The sequence below is a fragment of the Trachymyrmex septentrionalis genome, unplaced genomic scaffold (assembly GCF_001594115.1).
Source record: "Trachymyrmex septentrionalis isolate Tsep2-gDNA-1 unplaced genomic scaffold, Tsep1.0 scaffold16, whole genome shotgun sequence".
NCBI lineage: Eukaryota > Metazoa > Arthropoda > Insecta > Hymenoptera > Formicidae > Trachymyrmex > Trachymyrmex septentrionalis.
This window is the reverse complement of record NW_017304758.1, coordinates 1,668,223-1,690,676: the sequence shown is the minus strand read 5'-3', so window position 1 is coordinate 1,690,676 and position 22,454 is coordinate 1,668,223. Positions and strand designations below refer to the sequence as shown.

Below are 22,454 nucleotides of genomic sequence, written 5' to 3'. Positions count from 1 at the left end.
TATCTGGGAGATATCTGGAAGATATCTCATAGATAAAGTTATTGGCAATTTATTTAGAGGTAAAGAAATTGGCAATAATAATGTTTCAGACACAAAAGTTGCTCGATTACTAAGGGGAAAGAAGACGGTGATTGATTGATTGATCTTAAGAAGATGTTCTTAAAGTCAGGTCAATATTATTTAAAATTTTTTTAAATAAAATCACTATTTTTTATTTCATGTTTATGTAGATACTTCAAAATCTTTTTAAAACACTATAAGGTATTTTTTCATTAGTACCATTTTTTATTATTTTTTTCAAAATGTTTTTCAAATTATGGTGCCTGAAAGTTATCAAGTCAACGCTTAGTTAACCCACTGATTAAAAATTTGAGATGAAGAGAAGACGATGACCTTACTTGAAGACAAGTTGTTCTTGGGTTGAAGTCATCTTGAATTTTTTAAATACATTCTTTATAATTTTAGTATGTCGTTACTCCTGAGCGCTAAAACAGTATCTTCAGGTGCTTTACGGCGTTGTCCGGCCTCTTCTGACGCCAGAGAAATTAGAATATATTTAATTTCATAGACTCTAATAATTTATTGTCTTAAAATCCAGCTACATTAATATATAATAAAAATGTAATTTTTTTTACATTTTGTAATTTTATTGACTTATCATGAAACAAATTAAATGTTATGCAACTAAAAACATCAACAATTTTTTAATTGCTTCATTAGGATACAAAAGAAATCAATCAAAAATTTAAATAAACGCGAATAAGTCAGATGATTGAAATATACAATAAAATACAGTAAATAAAGTTTTGAGAAATTAAAAGAATAAGGCATGGATCTGAAACATCTCTAGATGTGCCATCTCTAGATGACACATGTCTAATTTTGTTTAATCGAGCACAGGAATGTTAAAACATTGTAACGTAATTCAGATTAAATCAAAATTTATTAACAACATTATATCATAAACTCAAGAAAAACTGAACTAAAATATCAATAATTATAAAAAGTCAGATAAATAAAAATTTCATCGATATAATATTACTTATTGTTAGCAACATCAAATTTTACAAATCATTTCTGATATTTTTATACATTGTTATCTCCTTAAATATGGTTACAAGAGAGTCTAGAGTCTCTACTCCAGTTGGAATAATTTGATCAGGAGGTAACAAGAAAGCGTAATGACCGCGATCGCGCAACTCGTACACATAAACGATATGCTTATTATAAGTACCTTTGATGTAATCTATAGTAGTTCCGGAGACCAAATCTAAAATGAAAAGTGTAAATTAAAAAAAAATAGTACTTTGATTTTTTGCAACTATATTTATCTTCAAATGTAATATTTGAAATTAGCTTACATTTCTCATTTTTTACAATCAGAATAAAGAAAATTTTCTTATAAACCTGTCTATTTTATAGTTTATATAATTAAACATTACTCAACCACATGTATGCAGAAATAATAACATTATAAATAAGATAAGATAAAATTGTTTTACTTACAAATTGTTTCAGCAATATTTCCAATTCGATACTCGGTACCGTATTTTTTTTTAAGAGCTGCAATTGCTTTTAAACCAATGGCATACTAAAAATACGAATATATGTAGAATAATTCAATCTGGATTTGTCAATACCATATTAAATGATAAAAATGAGATTAATTAAAAAAAAATTTCAAACTAATTTAAAAATGTCAAAAACATGTTGATAATAATAATAATAGATAATAGTAAAGTAGAGATAAAGTTAGATAATTTATTATAAAACATAATTTTTTTTATACTAAATATTTCTAACAATTACAATATCTACATAATAAAATATCATACCAATTCGTCATAATTGTCGAGGTGGATTTTTGTATGACCATAAGGGAACATTAAAAGTTGCTTAAAACTATGAAATGAGATATACGCATAAAATTTATTAGAAATAGATTGAATATACTTCGACATGCTCTTTGTTTCTATTTCAGAGAAAGGTTTACTTCCAGGATAAGAATTGAAGCACGGATTTTTGCTGACACCAGTAGCTGAAAGTGTCGGTTTATAGCATTAGCTAATTACTAAGGAGCTGTGTTCACAGAACATATAAGCACTTACTATTCCATTTGTAGTTCCAATTCCTATTGAGATCTGTACCAATGCAAAATAGATTTTGCGGTTTACGATTCTTTCTCCATAAGCGATCCTGGGAGCATATATAATAACATTTATTTTATGTATATTTATGTATATCATTAACTTAATTCGCATAAATTAGTATATAATTCTATGTAACGCTAAAAAATAAGATTTACCATCTTGTGCGTGTATACATATCCATCGGGATTGAACAAAGGGAATATGTACCAATCATGGCTATCAGCCAGATTTCTAATGTCCGAGTTATTGCTAACCAGTAACTGATGCAGAATGTACATAACAGTCGCCGGCGATATCCATTCCCTGGCATGAATGCCACCCTCAAGGAAGATTCCGGGATTGTTGGGCTTAAAAGAAACTTGGACGCCTTTGATCTGACGTTTCTCGTATGTCTTGCCGCCTACAATAATCTTCACTTTGTTAGGATATTGTTTGGCCAAGTCATCCATGTTATTGTAGATTATTTCAAGACTATGATAGCTCTTAAAATCAAACGTTGATTTATAACGAGGCATTGTTTGGTCAATTAGTGTTTGAACATTTTCAATATTAATATAATAGGGTACACCGATTTGAGTTATCACTTCGTAAAATTGCGGTAGATAATTTGGGACTACCATAAGATTTAATGTCACGTTTACCAAGACTGGTGTTTCCCAAAATATAAACTGTAAATGAGATTTAAGCGTAATTATTTAAATTTTTAGCGTAATTAATTTTAATGTTCATAAGAATTCGTAAACCTAATTTTATATAATTATATATAACAAAAATCTAATTTATTATGTATATATGTAAAATTGAATTTATGAATATTGGATAAATTATTTGAAGTTTGCAAAATAAATTTTTAAAATTATAACAATGAATTTATATGACTGATTTTTGCGAAGAAAAAATGTCTTTACAATTCTGTAGTGCTTATGTTCATAATGTTTATATCTAAAAGTCTTACTCTATCATGAAATTTTGTTAATTCACGAAGTAGTGTGATATGTTTCTGCGTGGTTGGAGTAATCCTAAAGACTTTATAATTATCATATGTTGCCTTCTGAGCAGTAATTATGATTACAATCGTAGATAACACTGTTAACTTCCACATAATATCTCTGTACAAAAAGATTTTTAATAATTGTTGCAGTAAAAATCTACTTTCTTATCATATTGCAATATATCATTCTTATAAAAAAATTTAATTGTTAAAATCTGTTGTCAGATAAATTCTTAAGTTCAAAATAATTTAGAATATTTCTTTGTAGATTAAGAGACATTGACATACGTATCTGCAGTTTTGTTCACCGTAGTCATTATAAATGCATATTAATGATGTAATATAAATATCTAACATTATTTGAAAAACAATTGGTTAAATATTATGATATAATTGTAAGTAAAAAGTTGAGAAAATTATCCAATAAATGCAAGTTAAATACATTTTATTATATTAATATAATTATGATCAAACCTGCTTAAGATAAATATTCGCATAATCCGTAATATCAGGAGTGTTTAGTAGGTAAAAGATAAGAGCCAACCATATAAATAGTAATGCAAACACAAAATACGATGAAAAGAATCTACTAATATTGTCTTCTAAAAAATCGATATCAATTTCCAGCAACTGGATTCAAATCAGTAACAGACGTATCATTTAAAATAAGACATTCAAAACAACAACATATATGTTGATAACTTGTTCGTGTTCAAAATACAGCCTCTTTGCGAAGTCTTTAAATATATTTAATAAAAGATCAAAAAAAAATCAAAATCAGTAATATACTAATTGTTTATCCCTTTAAATATAGAAAAACATACATTATTTAAAAAAAAAAATTTTTTTTTTCGATTCCCTTTCATTAATCAATATTTTATCACACTCTCCACAAAAAATGCTTAAAAAAAGGTGTTTAGAGATTTAGAGAACTTCAATAAAGACGATGGATTATCAAATAATATAATTTATCCTTACATTACATTATCCTTACATCGAGATCTATCACAATTGCTGATTTCCGCGCGTTAAAAATGTTGCGTCACTGAATGTTATCGATTTATTATTTTTTTTTGTTGTAATCTTTTATGTCTTTTCGAATTATATTCTTTTTACATCTGAGGAGGGCTCAATCCAGCAGCCGAAACTTGTTTGTTTTATATTTTAATATATGCCGTTTTACTTTTTATTTTATGTATCTATGACTATTATCTTTAATAAAATATATTATGCGACGACTCTTTTTCGCCATTTATTTTGTTTATTTTGTTTATACATTTTAATGTCAAAAAGTGATATCCTAAAATATAAATCGATTATTTTCAAAGATACAGGTAATTCCGCTGATAACAATGACAAAAGCATGAAAAACTCAAATTTTCAATACATACTTAATATACGTAATATCAAAATTATATACTTAATAAATCTAATATCAAAATTTATTTGTTATTATTCATCCGTAGATTACACAGAAATATAATACGTTTGTCATTTTCGTTATATAAAAATATGTAATCAACACAACAATAAATTATTTAAAAACATCATTTATAAGCATATAAATATATAACATATTAATATATTACTGTGTCTATAAAGATTATGTGTTTCACGGGTTTTCTTCGTGTCCAGATCCATTCTTGTCAACGTTGCCAACGTTTCGTGAACCTTGCAGTCCACTTTATCAAGGCGAGGAGCCTGATACTTAGAATCATTAAATGTCAATTATACTATTTTTTATTATTAATCTATGTTTATTTTATATATAAACAGAATATTCTCTTAAAAATAATAATTCTTAAATATTGTTATATTAATCTAAATAGTTTAATCTTATTATAAAATCATCATCACTTCTTTAATCTATTATAAACAAAAGTTGTATGTATTAAAATACATAAATTGAAAATTTTATTTAATAATTAATTCTACTAATAAATGTTAAAAAACAATATTGTAAAAGATAATTGGGCTTTTTTGTAAATATACATATATAAGTAATGTCGATGATATAAACAACAAAAACACAACAAATTTAAGACATCTTACATATTAAAAAAATATCGAAATTTATTTGTTATTATTTGATGGATTACTTGAAAATGTAATATTAATTGTCATGTATCAAATAAAAGTATATAACAAAGAAACAATAAATTATAAAAATTTAACGTTTCAAGAATGAGTTGCAATTGGTAAAGCATTATAATGTGACAATGTCTCATTACATATAGCTATAAAAAAGTCAAAAGTATTCTTTCCAGTCGGAATGATCTGCTTAGGTGGTAACAAGAAGCTATATTCACTTTTATCGTCCAATGCGTAGAGATATACAATGGGTGTGCGGACAACATTTGCGACGTAATTTATACTAAGACCACTCAACTCTAAAAATTATTTGACACTAGTTATAAGAAGCAGCGTATCTTTTAATTTAATGAAAAAATAAAATAAAATAAAATTTTATAATATAATTATTAATATATTATTAATAATATAAATATTATTATTATGAATTAAAAAACGAGAAAAAATCTTATTGTGCGCGATAAATTATACTAAACAATTAAGTGTTTTTACCTTGGAACTTGCTAATACATCCGGTTTTATATTGAGTATTGTATATCTTTTTAAGAGCTTTGATTGCTATCGAGTTTATCTGATACTGAAATCATAAATATTTTATATTAATTTCTACTGTAATATTTAATTATATTATTAAATATGCAAATAATATAATACTATGAATTATTTAAAAGTTATGCGTTTCGCGGATTTCCTCCGTGTCTCAGTATTCTATACTATAGTATCAGGCTGCTCTTCGCCCTGATGAAGTGGACTGCAAGGTTCACGAAACGTTAGCATTTCAAGAATGGATCTGGACACGGAGGAAACCCGCGAAACGTATAACTTTTATATAGAAAGCATCCGTGGAAGCTTCAAGAATACTATGAATTATTATAAAACGAACAATCTTTCAAACTTATTTAATACGAAGGAGTTATGTAAACCTATGAAAATGCGTTGCTTCTATAATTTTATTTCCTTTTTATAGCGATATTTCAAAGATAATATTCTTTTTTAATAAAGTTTATTACCAATATTACATAGTGGGGAATGCTTAAATAACTGCAAGGATATAGTAATTGCTGTCCATAGCTGTGGAATGAAATATACATGTAAAAATGGTTAGATCTCATATATAGAGACATGGATTCCGTTTCTGTTTCTGAGAATGCCTGGCTTCCAGGATAAATTTCGCTGCAAGGATCATAGTTGATGTCATAAGCTAAGAATATCAAATTGCAATACATTACATTAGATAAATTTTAATTTTATAAGCTCTTTGAAGCTTCTAAAATAAGGATAATATCTCAAAAATCGTCCATTTCTGATTTCGATAAAGCTTTGTAAAAAATTCTGAATTAAAATCAAAACTCTTAAAAGATTTTCTGATGACTCCTAAGACAAAGTCATTTTTTTTAAAGATAAAATAATAAAAACAATGTATATCTATACTAATCAAATCACCGATTTCAATGACCATGAAATATTATATAATATTAGGAGAAGAAAGGTCCATGGGTTCCAATTTTTCACGTAAAGCGACATCCATCTCTCTCTGTTTATAGTGCGAAGTGAGACCTATAATATAATTGTTCAGTTCTACATGGATTTCGATCTTTTCATGCAAATTTATTTCCGATTGGAAATTAAAATTTGATTCGGGTTAAATTACGTACATCTTTCAAATACAACCTTTACGTAAGAAAAAGAGTGAAATAATCTGTTTTCGCATATACTTTCCATGAGAAATAAAATTTGTCCCATATCACGTCTTGCTTACAATATGAAACGAGATTTATATACAATAGTTATTGTACACAGATTCACATTTTATCTTAATTTAAAAATGTTCAATGTTATTCCTTTTAACATACTTTAAAGTCAATAAAATCGGTAATTTAGTCATTATTATACACATTTACTAATTTTATATTATTTTATCTTAAAAAATGGCTTTGACATAAAAATTGCCAAAAATCCCTTTAAGAGTTTTTATTTTAATCCAAAATAAAGCTTTTTTTACAAAGTTCCATCAAAATCGGAGATGAACGATTTTCAGAACATTGTCTCAAAGTATGAATTTTAGATATAACACTTTTTATTATTTATTATTCTCTTCTATTTGCTGAATACCATTCCATTGAAAATTCCAGTTTCTATTAAGATTCGATCCAATACAGAAAGAATTGGACGGTTTGCGATTTTTCGTCCATAATCGATCCTGAAAATTATTAAAAAAGGTCCACTTATGTAAAGTTTCAATGTATAATTAAAATTAAATAATATATATTAGATAACGCCGCGTGAAATAAATTTTACCTTAGTAAATGAATACACATATCCGTCAGGATTAAATATTGGGAAAATAAACCAATTATGATTGTCAGCTACATGTCTTACATTCGTATCATTACTAAATAATAATTGATGCAAAATGTACATAACAGTTGCTGGCGAAATCCATTCCCTGGCATGTATGCCGCCTTCGATGAAAATTCCGGGTCTCGTTTCATTAGATATTGAGACTTTTACGCCTTTGATCTCGCGTCCTTCGTATGATCTGCCACCCACGATAACTTGCACTTGACCAGGATATCTTTTGGCCAGTTCATCTAGATTATCGTAGATTTTTTCAAGAGCATGATAGCTATTAAAATCAAATTTCTGTGATTGATTCTGGGACATTGTATTGTTAATTAGTTCTTGAACATTACGAATTTGGAGTCTAGGGAACATCTTATAATCGCTCACAATTTCATAGAAATGCGCGAGTTTGTGCGGAGGTACCATAATATGCACTTCTTTGTCTATATGAGTTGGTTCTTGCCAATAGCTGAACTGTAAATAAGATTCAATTTCGCAATTTCGATTAACTGAAATTTAATCTTAAACTTATTGAGAAAATATATATATATTTCTTATAATTCTATTCTTGATTTCATAACACTTTATTTATAAGTTATTTGTATATGTATGAAAGTGATTCCATTATTTCGAGTAAATGTATAGAATATATGAAGAGAAAGGTTAGTAACGCCTTTTTTTGGATCAGGATTTTCAATAAACAACTTCTTTTGCATTGTATGATCATTGAGAATGTAAAAAATAAGCATTAAATGAGAAATAAACGATCCGTGTAAAGTCATAATTAATTATTAATTTATAAGGTATACCACCATGATATTTAAGTCTTAAAATCATCGAATTCTGAGCAATTATCATCAGAAGATGCTCAAAGGTTACGTTTGTAATATTTAACATAATAAAAAATTTAAAAATTAAAAATTTAATTAAAAAGCAAAATGAAAAAATAAAACAAAAGAATATTAAAACCTCTACAACAATCATCTTGATAATGTAAGGTGTGTAGATACGTAAGCAACTAAAAGTAATCACCTATTTGTTATGAGTACTCATAAATAACCAAAAATTAATTTTTTTTATATATGAAATATGTTAATCTTTATTTTAAACATGATAAATATTCTAGTCTAAAATAACATTAATATAATTATTATTAAAGTAGCAATATAACAAATAAAAATCGTTTATTAGAACATTCATTAAAAAGAGCTCAGGTACCATAGTGACACACACACATCTATATCTAGACTATTTATTACTTATGATTTTATGGATCAAGTTTTTTTCACTTAATGGTTTTTTTATTCCTAATACTCATACAATAGAAAATATAATTATTTTTTTTTTTAATTTTAAACTGGCCTAAAAACGACTGATTCTCTTCCTTTATATTTTAAATATTGACTAACAAAATCAATTAGTGTGCAAAACTAATTTTCTATTATAAGAAAAAATCTACATACAAATTATTCATATCTTTATTTTTATTTATTAATCTATTTACTTCGTTCGAGATTTTCATAGCTTGAAGTACTTCCAACTGCATGTATGTTTGCGGATGAATTTTGAAGACTTTGTAATTCTCGTAAGAAGCCTTAACGTTAATAACATTATCAGCAGCTAGACCCGTGATCATAGTACACAACACTATTATTTTCCACATGATGACTATGTATAAACAGATTTCTCATTTTTATGTAAGGATTATTTTTTTAGATTACAATATTATATATTATGTTTGAGATATGATTAATCACAATTATTTTTATTAAATATTCATATAATGTCTACATTTAACTCTTTAAAAAAAAATCGATACACTTATATATGCACAAAAAAATATTTCTGTCTTATGGTTCTTTTTCATTCATAATAATTATTATTATTAAAACATTACATAAAAATCACATCTACAATAGCATATCTGAGAAAATATCAGCTTTGCCATGAAGTAAAGAAATAATTGTTAAATTGATTCGTGAATATGCATCACCATTTGTTTTACATAAATATTTTGAGAAAACTATATTATTTAGTAGAAAACTTTAATATTTGGTATACATGTATACATATATTTAATATTAGGCAACAATAATTTTAATATATAACAGAATACATTATTAAGATTTGCATATAGACATTTGTATTATAATTATTTAATAAAAATAAATATAGGCATTTATAATATTGTCGATGTAATCACAATGCACGGCAATGTCAAACATATCTATATTTAACTGTCTCAAAAGAATTCAAATTAAGAATATTTATTAGAGAAAAAAAATTAATCAAACCTGCTTAATCTAAATATTGCGTTAGGCTTAAAATAACTTATGCTTGTAAGTTAAAACCTAGCCGGACACAAATCAATAAGACAATCAAATGGACAGAGTCAATCAACTGTTCCGCACTTCAACGATCTAAATTGATCATACAAATATATAAACTGAGCAGAAGCCATGTCAATCACAAATAATGTTACAAAACAAAAATATATGTATATAAATAACCTGTTTATGTTTAAAATAGTTTTATTTTTTCCGAAATCCTTACAAATACTACAATATTTATAATATAATTTATAATAAAATTTGTAATAAAACTTATATTACGTATTTCTAAGTCCTACAAAATAATTTTTAAGTATATAAAATTATTTTTAAGTGTATAAAATACTGTAAAAGATCTTTTAAATCAATTCACTTATCTCACCAAATGCTTACCAATATATAAAACAGCAATAAGAAACTTTATATTAAAATTTGAAATACGAAGCACCTTACCGGTCCGAGTGTCAAGTTGTTGAACTACTATATAATATATCTCATTTAAATTGAATTAATTTTCAGAAATAAATTGTGAGCCGATAAGATTATTGGATTCACACAATCAATCTGAAACAAATAATCCCCCCAAATATTTTTCGCAAATCTTAAAAAATTTTAATAAACTTATTGCGAAAAATATTGCCGGGAGTCGAACTCGGATCTCTTCCATTCCGTTCTAAGCCTTTAAACTACCAAGACCTTAACAACATTCTTCGCAATAACCGATATGTATAGAGCATGTATAGGCGAGCGTGTATAAACAATATGATTGACGATAATCTTATCGGCTCGCAATTTATTTCTGAAAATTAATTCAATTTAAATACAATTCAATTAAATTCAATTTAAATTTAGGATCTCAAAAAAAAAACAAAATTTTCCTGATTTGTTTACAAACTCTCTTTTAAGAGATTTTTTAAAGAGATATTGACTTTTTAAGTTATTATACCAGAGAAAAATGAATAATTTTGTTAATAGTTTTAATTATTGGTTAATAAAATATCTACTTATTATTTAATAAAAACAATTTTTTAATTAGCGATATCATTTTGTAGCAGTATTAATTAGAATTAATATGTTCCAACAATTAAGTAATATATAACGAGTTAAAAAATATTCTTTGTATTTTTGTCAATATCAAAAGATATAAATTTAATTATATACGTTATGCAATTTACATGAAATCTTATCTTGAAGGAAAGAAAAAAATATACATAATGTTTGATTTAAAAGCTGCCTTTGACAAGGTATAATAGATAGTGACAAACTTTGGAAGACTCTTAGAGGCAAAGGTGTATATTTGATAAGGAAGGTAGAGAAAATGTATGAAGAAACGGAGGTGAGGATAAGGTCGAAGCAAAAATACACGCAACAATTCAGAACAATGAAAGGAGTAAGGCAGAGCTGTGTGATAAGTCTATTGTTGTTCAATTTATTATATTGCGGACATAGATAATGAATTAAAGAAAAGAGGAATAAGAGAAGACTAGATAGGGATAGGATATAGTCGTTAGCATATGCGGATGACTTAGTTTTAGTAGCTTATAATAGGGAGGCGTTACAGGATATGATGAGCACGTTCAAACAATTTTTGGAGGAGAGGTAATTGGAGCTGTGCACAGAAAAGACGAAAATAATGATATCTGAAGGGAAGGGGAGAAAAAGAAAAGAGAAATGGAAATGAGGGAATAAGGAACTAGATGAGATGTAGGAATTTAAATATTTAGGTTTTAATTTAGATAGGAATGGGGATTATAAAAGGCATATTAAAGAAATAAGTAAAAAAGGAAAAATAGTAGCAAGAAAGGTATGGGGCTTAGGGGAAAAGCCATGCAGAAATGACTTTAGTAGAAGATGGATGCTATTTAAATATTTGGTACAGAGTGTAATGGATGTCATATGGAGTGGATTTATAAGACTGGGAGGAAGAAGGTGAATTAGAAAAGATAATGTTAGACTATGTCAGATGGATTTTCAACTTAGATTTCTGCACTCCAAGGTATAATTATGTAAGGTATTATATACAATAATTATGAGAGAGTTGGTAATGGATGAGAACAAGAAAATATGAAGAAAAGATTAAATCTGGAAACACAGGTAATCTAGTCAGAGAGTGCTGGAAGAAAATTGATTTAAACAAAAATTATTATTGTAAATATTGTATTATTGAAAGTATTAAAATAAATAAATTAAGAATTATGTACAATAAATAATTCTAATGAAAAATATCAAGAAGCAATATTATAAAAAATAGATCAAAATTTTATAAGATTCGATCTATTTTACTAATAATAATAAAGCATAGAAAATTAGAAATTTAGTAATAAGTACAACTATTAATCGAAATCCATATTATTTATTGATATATTACATAAAAATGTAATATTTGTTATTTAAAAATATGCAATCAATGATAATAAAGTATAAAAATTTAATTATTTTTAGCATAGTCAAGATGATATAATTCGTTAAACATAGCTACAAGAGAATCTAGAGTCTCCTCTCCAGTTGGAATAATGTACTCAGGTGACAACAAGAAGCCGTATTCATGCTTATCGCGCAATTCGTAGAGATAGACAACGGATTTATTTAAAACACCTGCCATGTAATCTACACTAATACCGCTCGGCAAATCTAGAAATAATTATATTTTATATTAGTTATAACTTTATAAGAAGCAATATATTTTAATTTAATAAAACAAAATAACAAATATATGTTAATTTTACACACACACGCACGCACGCGCGCGTATACAAGGTGTTTCAGAATCTTAGACACAAATTTCAGAAAATGGTAAATCTTAATTAAAAGAATCAGCTTTATCTGAGGTTCTGAAATATCTTGTATAAAGAAAAAATAAAACATTATTGTAAAGTTATTTTTGTTAATAGTGTTATGAAAAAACGATTATAAGATAATTTTTAAACGCGATAAATTATTCGTTAGATATAAATTAAAGAATTTACATACTAGTAAAAAGCTCGCCAATACATCCGGTATCATACACAGTGTTATATTTCTGTCTAAGAGCTTCGATTCCTTTCAAGCTGATATTATGCTGAAATTGCAAACATTACATTGATCCCTATTATAGAATTTAATTATCACATTAAATGTGGAAATATAAGCACAGACATAGCAAGTTATTAAAAAGTGAACAACTTGAATGTGTGTTTAATGCAAAAGTATTCATATAGAACCATGAAAATCTTTTCAAACAATATTTTCGTTTTATCATAAATATACATATTTCAAAGACAATATTTCTTTACTAATAAAATTTTTTACCAAATGATCATAGTTGGAGATATGTGCATTTGTATAACCATAAGGAATCATTAAGTGTTGGCCATAACTATGGAACGCGATATATGCGTATAATTGGTCGTTCACGGATTTTATATATTCGGACATAGTTTTCATCTCTATTTCTGAGAATGCTTTACTCCCGGGGAAAATATCACTACAAGGATTGTTATTGACACCAGAAGCTGAGAACGTAAAGTTATAATGTTATCGTCGAATAAATTTCAATATTATAAGCTTTTCAAGCTCCTAAAATAATCTTAATTTTCGATAACTCTTTTCTATTACTTATTATAATTTTCTCTATTCAGACTGAATACTTACTATTCCATTGAAAATCCCAGTTCCTATTGAGATTTGCTCCAATGCAATTAGGACTGTACGGTTTGCGAGATTTTATCCATAATCGGTCCTGAAAAATCATTAAAGAAGGTTCACTTGTATAAATAATCTGAATTTGTAATTAAAATAACAATATTAGATGTGTAAAAAAATTTTACCCCATGAGTCTTATTAAATGTAAACGCATATCCGTCGGGATTAAATATTGGAAAAATAAACCAATTATAATAGTCAGCTACAAATTTCACTTTCGAATTTGTACTAGTCAATAATTGATGCAAAATGTACATGGCAGTTGCCGGAGAAATCCATTCCCTGGCATGTATGCCACCTTCGATGAAGATTCCAGGACTGTTTTCGTGATTAGTTATCTTAACACCCTTAATTTGGCGTCCTTCGTATGTTTTCCCGCCTACAACGACCTGTACTTTATTGGGATACTTCTTAGCCAGCTCTTCCAGATACTCGTAGATTTCTTCAAGAGTATGATAGTTTTGAAAATCAAAACCCTGCGATTGATTCTCAGGTATTGTATTCTTAATTAGTTTTTGGACATTGTTAATTTCGAGTTTAAGGGGTGTATTCGTAACGTGTACAACTTCATAAAAAGTCTGGAGCTGACTCGGAGGTATCATAACTTGAACTTCTTTGTCTAGCGTACTTGGTTGTTTCCAGAACCAAGAACTGTACTGTAAAATAAGATTTAATTCGCAATTTCGTTTGACTAAAATTTAATCTTAAACTAATTGACTGAATCTATGTATTTCTTTGTCCTATTCTTAATTTCATGACATTTTATTTATAAGTTATTTTAAATGTCTAACAAATTAATTTTATTTATCTCGGATAACATAAAATGTGTTAAAATTTATGCTATTTTAAACATCAATAAAATCAATTAGTTTGATATTGATTTATTAGACAAAAAATTTGCAATAAATTGTTAACAATAATGTTCGTATTTTAATTTTTATCTAAATGATCAATTTACTTGTTTCATGGACATTTGAAGTAATTTCAGTTGCTTATCAACAGATGGGTAAATGGTGAAGACTTTGTAACCTTCATAGCTAACCATGTCACTGGTAGCTAGACCCATGATCACGGTCCACAACACTATTATCCTCCACATGATGACTATATACAAATAAATCTCTCATAATTTGAATTGCTAATTTTCTCTTATAGATAATAATGCTATACATATCCTTTTTTTAGATATATATAATTAAAATTATCCATTAAATATTCGCAATCCTATATTTCAGATCCTTTTAAAAAATATATATATGTGTGTGTACGTGTGTGGATAATTATACACACGAAACAAGAGTATACCAACCTATGATTCTCTTTAACAATTGCCGTTACACTCAATATATTTAAACATTATGTAAAAACCATATTAATAATAAGATAATATTTTAAAAGTAATTATTTTGTATAAAACAAATAAATAATTATTTCGTAAATAAGAGCATCGTCATTAATCTGATACACACATATATGTATATACATATACTTTAAAAGAATAATGTTATTTTTAATAATTAATTCAATTATTGTACAAATATATAGTGCAACAATATATTGAACAACAATATAAATAAATTTTAGTAATAGATATATAACAGTATATAAGATTTATATATGTATTAAAATTATTTAATAAAAATATAAATATAGAAGCACTTAATTATTGTTATAATCATAATACAAGACTAGTATCAAATACATGGACATAATAAATATAGATTACGTATTATTATATATGAATCTGTAAATTATATTGATTTAGAATTCAAAATCAAGATAACTTGATTCGTAATTATCTCTCTCCCTCTTTCTCTCTAAAGTATTAAAAAAAAAATTCTGATATGATTCAATACAAATATTATGAATTTCTTTTTAACGAAGCATAAATGCTAATTATAAGATCATCAAGAATACACAATATATATAGTATATACCTATTATATGTATCTATATAATCAAACGTATATATTCAATTCTCAAAAGATTTCAAATTAAAATTATTCATTAAAAGAGAAAATAAATCAAACCTGTTTAATCCAAATAATGCGTTATGCGAAAAATGACTAATGCCTAAAAGTCAAAATTAGCAATATGAAAATTAATAGGACAAGTGTTTAGGAAACCATTATTTTCTCCACGAAACTCGACGACAGTCTCCAACAAACTGATCGTACAAGTATGAAAGTCGAGCATAATAAGACACATCCGTCACAGACAATGAACCTAAACAAAAACAATTACGAGAATAACTTGTTTGCGTTCAAAATGTTTTATATTTTTCTGAATCTTTAATTTGAATGTGTGTCCAACGGTTAAATATAAATTAAACGGATAATATTTTTTTTCTTGCCAATATAAAAAAATATAGATTTATGTGAATTATATCAAATCTTATATCAGATTTTGCATAGTAATATTTTTCAAGAAGATTGTGCTACAATTTATTTTTTTATTTGTAGATAATAAATATATACTCTGTTTGTTATTTTCTATTAAAAATCATCTAAAATTTACACTTGAGATAATTATAAAAATTTTATAATTGAATCTTGTAGATACCTGGGACAGTGTTTCATATATAATTACATAAAAATTTAATATATTTTATATACAATTAAATATAATTATATATAAAATTCGTTCACTTATATAACATTTTCTCCCGGGTATCTCGTAGATATAGCCTTTTGAGCGATATAATCAATAAAATACAGTAATTCTTTCATATAACAATCTTTTATCGCAATATACATATATTATATACCAATTTTATCATCAATAACTTTTGTTTTCGTTTGTATTTATAATTATTAAATTTTTAATTAAATTGATTTAATTTAGTAACTTTTTAAAAAATTAGATGCTCTCATCGAATCTATAGACGAGAGTAGGTATGTGTAACTGCATTATCGTTTTATTCATTGTAATTAAATGCAAATAAAAATGACATAAACATTAATATATATAAATTGACATTTAAATATTACATACATATATTTAAAAGAAATCTGAATTAAAACGTTTTAAATGCGTCATAAATCGAGATGTAAAGCAACTCAAAATGTATCATATAGATATCTTTCTAATAATTTCGTAAAATATTTTCAACATTTTAAGGAGTCTTTATTTATTTCTATCAATGTAACAACAATAATGTAACTTTAATCTTAGTTTAACATAATATTTATTTTTTCTGATTCTACTTATTTAAAAAGTAAATTAAAAAAAATAAAAATAAATTAAACCAAGAATAATTTAATTTACATTGATTGAAATAGATATTCCAGTCATATATTAATCAATTCCAAAAATATTATAGTTCTGTTCTGTAAGTGAAAATTATTAATATGCTTTTTAATCATTGATATTTTTAATAATCTTAGAAATTTATGTTCTTAAAATTAGTAAAATATGTCATACTGCACTAACTATTCAAAATTTTTTTAAATCAATTTCAAAAAATTCCTAGGGAAGATTTAATTAATATAAACACTTTTTTAAATATATTTTATCAATTAACGATAAAATCTCAACTTTTCTTTAGATATCTAATAAACGAAAATATCTCTAGATGGCATCTTATGTAAAAACTTCATATAACCTAACCTTAATCTATTTTAATTCTATTCTTAAAAACCTGTGCATTTACATATAAAATAGGTATAAATAATAGCTGAACAATTAATAACATGAGATTCTTGTTATTTGTTACAATTTTCTGATAATTTTAAGATAATGAAATTTATATTGGATGTGTTAATTCAGTAACACGTAACCTCAAATTGTTAAGGTAACACGTTTTACGAGTACAGTGGACAATTTCTTAGAAATCGTTTTTGTTTTTAACAAACATGCCTACTCCATGCGAGGAAATTATCGAGGACATCGAGGATTTAATTGCGTCCCAGGACATAACGCCTAAGGAGAGATATAGCTCGCGGAAACATATCACGATACGACCAAAGCGAAGAAAGCAATTGCAAGAGGAAGTATCGCAGCCGTCTATCTTGTCGAGCATAATACCTGGCACGCAAACGATTTATGTGAAAACATGGGGATGCACGCACAACAGCTCGGACACCGAATATATGGCCGGTCAATTGGCGTCGTATGGTTATAATTTGACCGAGGATAAACTAAAAGCGGATTTGTGGCTTCTGAACTCTTGCACTGTGAAGAGTCCTGCAGAAGATCAATTTAGGAATGAAATAGAATATGGAAAGAAAATTGGCAAGCACGTTGTAGTTGCTGGGTATGTAATTATGCAACTGCAATGGTAGAACAAGAATTTGATAATGTATTACTTATAATGTAATATCATTATTTTAAATTCTGTTATCTGATACTTGTATTTAATTGAAGATTAGTATAGAATTTTAGCAGTACAGTGAACTTTCTAATTTTAAAAATTATTTTAGAATTGTCTTAAGATTCTAAACATTCTATTTGTATCTTATAGATGTGTACCACAAGGTGCTCCAAAATCTTCTTTCCTTCAAGGATTGAGTGTGATTGGAGTACAACAAATTGATCGAGTAGTAGAAGTTGTGGAAGAAACTTTGAAAGGAAATACAGTCAAATTCTTACAGCAGAAGAAGGATCTTGGTAAGAAGACAGGCGGAGCTTCACTGAATCTTCCAAAAGTACGCCGGAATCCGCTTATCGAGATTATAGCCATTAACACAGGCTGCTTGAATCAATGCACCTACTGCAAAACAAAACATGCACGAGGTGAACTAGGTAGTTATCCTCTAGAAGAGATAGTCGAACGAGCCAAGCAAGCTTTCGAGGAGGGTGTATGTGAGTTGTGGCTCACATCGGAAGATACAGGTGCCTATGGTAGGGACATTGGCACTAGCTTACCAAAACTACTGTGGCAATTGGTAGATGTGATTCCTGATGGTTGTATGATGCGCGTCGGTATGACTAATCCACCATATATCTTGGAACATCTGGATGAAATGGCTAAGATTCTATGGCATCCTAAGGTCTATAGCTTCCTACATATTCCGGTACAGTCCGGTAGTGATCAGATACTAGCTGACATGAAGCGGGAGTATACACGTGCCGAATTCGAGCATGTAGTAAACTTTCTGAGCGAGCGAGTGCCTGGTTTGACTATTGCCACAGACATTATTTGCGGTTTCCCTACGGAAACTGAGATGGATTTTGAAGAGACAATGACACTCTGTCAAAAGTACAAGTTCCCAAGCCTCTTTATCAATCAGTTCTTCTCTCGACCCGGCACGCCGGCTGCTAGAATGCCGAAGGTACCTGCGCAAAAAGTGAAAACTAGAACCAAGAGGTTGTCGGAATTCTTCCAGTCGTACGAACCATACGGACACAAAGTGGGGCTGATACAGAAGGTGTTAGTAACAGAGGTATCGCATGATAAGCAGCATTACGTGGGCCATAACAAATTCTACGAACAGGTGTTGATTCCGTTAAAGCAGGAGTACATGGGAAAAATGATTGACGTAAGGATTATAGAAGCGACGAAGTTCTCTATGAAGGGAGAACCGATCGGTAAAGGTGTGTCTCCGGCATTGAGGTCTCCTCTACCGCAAGGCATTGTTTCCAGATTACCCTACGAAAAGCCATCGAAATATGGAATAGTGACGTTTACGATGGTCTTATTAGCTGTGATCCTTAGAATATTATGGAAATTTTTGATTTAGATACACGATTTATACAAAATTCTGCAACTGATTATGTAAATACACTGCACATATAATGCTATAAATTATAATTTTATATTTGCAATGGAATAAATATCTCAAAATATTTATTTTCAGAAATAAAATCTCTAAACGTTTATATTAGTAACTTTTAGTTAATATAAGTTATTTAGTTTTGGATAAAGTACACACAAGATACGCGAAAAAATATTATATTTAATTGACAATACAGGAACCTACCCTAAAAGGGCTTACAACATTCAATTAGCTTAATATACATTTGCTACAATAATTCTTCGGCACTTCTAGACGCATTTCTGAAATCATTTCTAACATATGAATTCAAAATTCTCCAACTACAAAAATATAATAATAATAATAATATATAATATGAAAAGAGTATTGAGCATTCTCGCATTTTGTTAAAGTATATCTTCGAGCAAATGTATTATAAAACTTATGTACTAAACACGAAAATATGTTTGCTTTTATAAAAATATCAAATATTTTTCTTATTACCTTATAGAGGCACTTTATTTGGTATCACTTTCTCGTGCGTTGTGTGTGTGTGTGTGTGTGTGTGTGTGTGTGCGCGTGCGCGCGCGCGTGTATGTAGCTAAAGATTTCTTTTTTAAATATATAACTTAAAATAAAGAATGTATATCAGATTTTCCTGCCAAAATATTTCCTGAATATTAAAGCCCATCGCGTTGTTAACTGAATATATTGCTTATATTGGGGCATTGAAACTAATGACTAAGGTTTTACTTGCTAAATTTATGCAAAGCATAATTGTATCGAAAGAAAAATGTGTTTTCTTTTATAAAAATGTGACAATTTAGTGATGCAGGCGGGCTGTAAAATGATATAAATTCAGATATTATATATCAGTTAAATTTGAAATTATGTAAAATAATTGTATTCGAGTCTTCTAATTAAAATATCAAATAACATTTTTGATTTAAATAATTAATGAAAAATTAAAAAATATCCGACAAGTAATTTAAAAAATTCTAATGAGTACCTTTGTGTGCATAAAAAATCGGAATATTATTAGTAAAACTTTTTCACTTGAATTATCTTGTGGATATCGTGGTAACGAATAACTTCTACATCTATTTTCTTTTCTAGAGAGCATAAGAGAGCAATAATTCGTAGAAAAATTTAAATACAAAAAAATAATAAAATTTGTTTCCTTTGCCAATGTTATAAAAAAAATTTCACTAAAATAATTAAAAATCATCGGTTAAATCTTTTTTGTAAAGACTACACAGTAATCTGTGAAAAGAAACATCGTTAATTCTATAATACAGTGATGCGCAATCTTTTTTAAGGATCATTTTCAAAGAATTATTTTCAGAAAAAGGGTAAAATCTTGCGGGTCGCATAATATTTAATTCGTTTGTACAAAATAGAAAATATGATTTTATATTTTCAGTAATGAGCAAGCAGGCCACAAAAATCTACAGGTGAGCTGCATGCATGCCGCAAGTTGCTCATTACTAATATAATAAACATATTTTTATTTATTTTAATTGCGTATAGCGCAAATAAAATATCGATCACGAGATTTTACTTCGCGCTTATACGAATTATAAAATATATTACTATCACGCTCCGTTATTTACATGCAGTCTTTTTTTCGCATCTATCGGTATAAACAAGAGTATAAACATGGAAACTAACGCTATTTTTAAGATATCAAAATGTTAAATAAACTTTAATTAAAAAATGCACGAACGAAAAAAAAAAGAAAACAAACCGATATAATATGGCACCCCCACCGAGGATTTTACTTGAGGATAAAAGATGCCGAAACGCAAGCTCGTTTCTTTTTTCCTCGTAATTATGTCCATGTTTAAAATATGGCAATTATTATGGCGCGAACTTAATCATGGCACAAGTGCAGAATTCTTTGTACCGACCTCTAACATCAGGAAATATGAAACAAAGAGAATATTTTCTCTTCTTCATTAGTCTATTAAATAACGTAAAACGGGATTAAAATTGCTCATATTATTGCGGGATAATAATTTTTTTGCCAATTGTATGACCATTCATTTTTTTCTGTTCTCGCTTCCTATTCTGGCACTCATTATTTCTCGCACACTTGCATCCATCTATTACTATGCAATTTCGATGATACTTATTGAGCGAATTAAGCGAGAATACGAATATTTACAGATTCGCGTCGGAGAAAAGAAAATGTGGACTGTTATAAAATTTTAACAATGTCTACTCAACATACAAAAGAGAGAAAATTACATGCTGCAAATTGGGAATTTAAAGGCATACATCTGTTTTCTCATCCTAAATCTTTCTCATTTTTTATCGAATAGAATATCATATGTTGAATATCATATGTGACAAACAATTTAAATCATATCTAATTTTACTAGATTTATCATATCCATCCCATTCTCACCCTTCTCTCTTTTTGCGAATTCAGTATTAAATATTCTGTCTAAGAATAAAGGATTATTTAAACTGTTGCGCAAAATTGAAGAAGAAACGAAATATTCGACAGAAAAGATAGAAACTCAGTATGTTTCTAATGTTTATATGAAAAAATAGTAAGCAGAACCAAGCCATTAGACGAATGAGAATTCATCTTGCTCGCATCTTGACGAACATCAGAATTCGCGATCGTTCCGACGGTTACCGTGTTTTATGATTCCCGTGAGAGAAAGAGCGGTTTCTGCGGACAGGCCCCAACCACAAGAAATGCACGTGGGCCCCTGGCCAACTCTCGCCCCGTCTTCATTAGGGGGCTAAGAGCGCCCGGTAAAAAGCGGAATATCCGGGCGACGCAAAGTGTTTCGCCGGTACCTTACGTGGTTTTACGATCGTTGCCTTTATGGCTTCTCATTTCTCCCTTCCCCTCCCACTTTCGCATTCTTTCCTTTTCTTTCACTGCCCCAGGATACTCCTCTCCCCCTTGACTCTCGTTCTCTCCCCTTCTATCTCGTACTTTTGTCCGCTGCCGAGTTGCATCGCTCAGGGCGGAATTTATTCTGAGGATCGACGAGGAGGACTGGAGAAGGATTAGATTACGAATCCGCCGATGTCGTTCGGGAGATTTAAGTCATACTTCAGTAACCAGCCCCTTCGACTAGTGTCGACGGAACGGGGCGAATTAGGGTGTTCGTGGATTTTATGACATTTAAAAATTATTCACGAGCGGCAT

At 28.1% G+C, this 22,454-nt stretch overlaps 3 protein-coding genes across 3 annotated transcripts; 1 reads left to right on the top strand and 2 right to left on the bottom strand.

Annotated features, from left to right (window-relative positions):
* Positions 1 to 954: 954 nt before the first annotated feature.
* Positions 955 to 9,238, bottom strand: LOC108745920. The gene is made up of 13 exons (XM_018482341.1): positions 9,080 to 9,238; positions 7,531 to 8,049; positions 7,345 to 7,432; positions 6,243 to 6,433; positions 5,725 to 5,809; positions 5,335 to 5,531; positions 3,128 to 3,264; positions 2,306 to 2,837; positions 2,109 to 2,196; positions 1,836 to 2,038; positions 1,507 to 1,591; positions 1,093 to 1,270; positions 955 to 982 (listed from the first exon to the last, which is right to left on the bottom strand). Exons 1-13 carry the CDS (start codon positions 9,236 to 9,238, stop codon positions 955 to 957), a joined length of 2,490 nt encoding a protein of 829 aa, XP_018337843.1.
* A 3,095-nt stretch (positions 9,239 to 12,333) lies between these two features.
* On the bottom strand, positions 12,334 to 14,685 carry LOC108746180 (zinc carboxypeptidase-like). The gene is made up of 6 exons (XM_018482786.1): positions 14,545 to 14,685; positions 13,712 to 14,242; positions 13,536 to 13,623; positions 13,194 to 13,396; positions 12,876 to 12,963; positions 12,334 to 12,536 (listed from the first exon to the last, which is right to left on the bottom strand). Exons 1-6 carry the CDS (start codon positions 14,683 to 14,685, stop codon positions 12,334 to 12,336), a joined length of 1,254 nt encoding a protein of 417 aa, XP_018338288.1.
* A 2,630-nt stretch (positions 14,686 to 17,315) lies between these two features.
* LOC108746178 (threonylcarbamoyladenosine tRNA methylthiotransferase) lies at positions 17,316 to 19,320 on the top strand. Its single transcript, XM_018482784.1, has 2 exons — positions 17,316 to 17,841; positions 18,049 to 19,320. Exons 1-2 carry the CDS (start codon positions 17,441 to 17,443, stop codon positions 19,265 to 19,267), a joined length of 1,620 nt encoding a protein of 539 aa, XP_018338286.1. The 5' UTR covers positions 17,316 to 17,440; the 3' UTR covers positions 19,268 to 19,320.
* Positions 19,321 to 22,454: the final 3,134 nt, after the last annotated feature.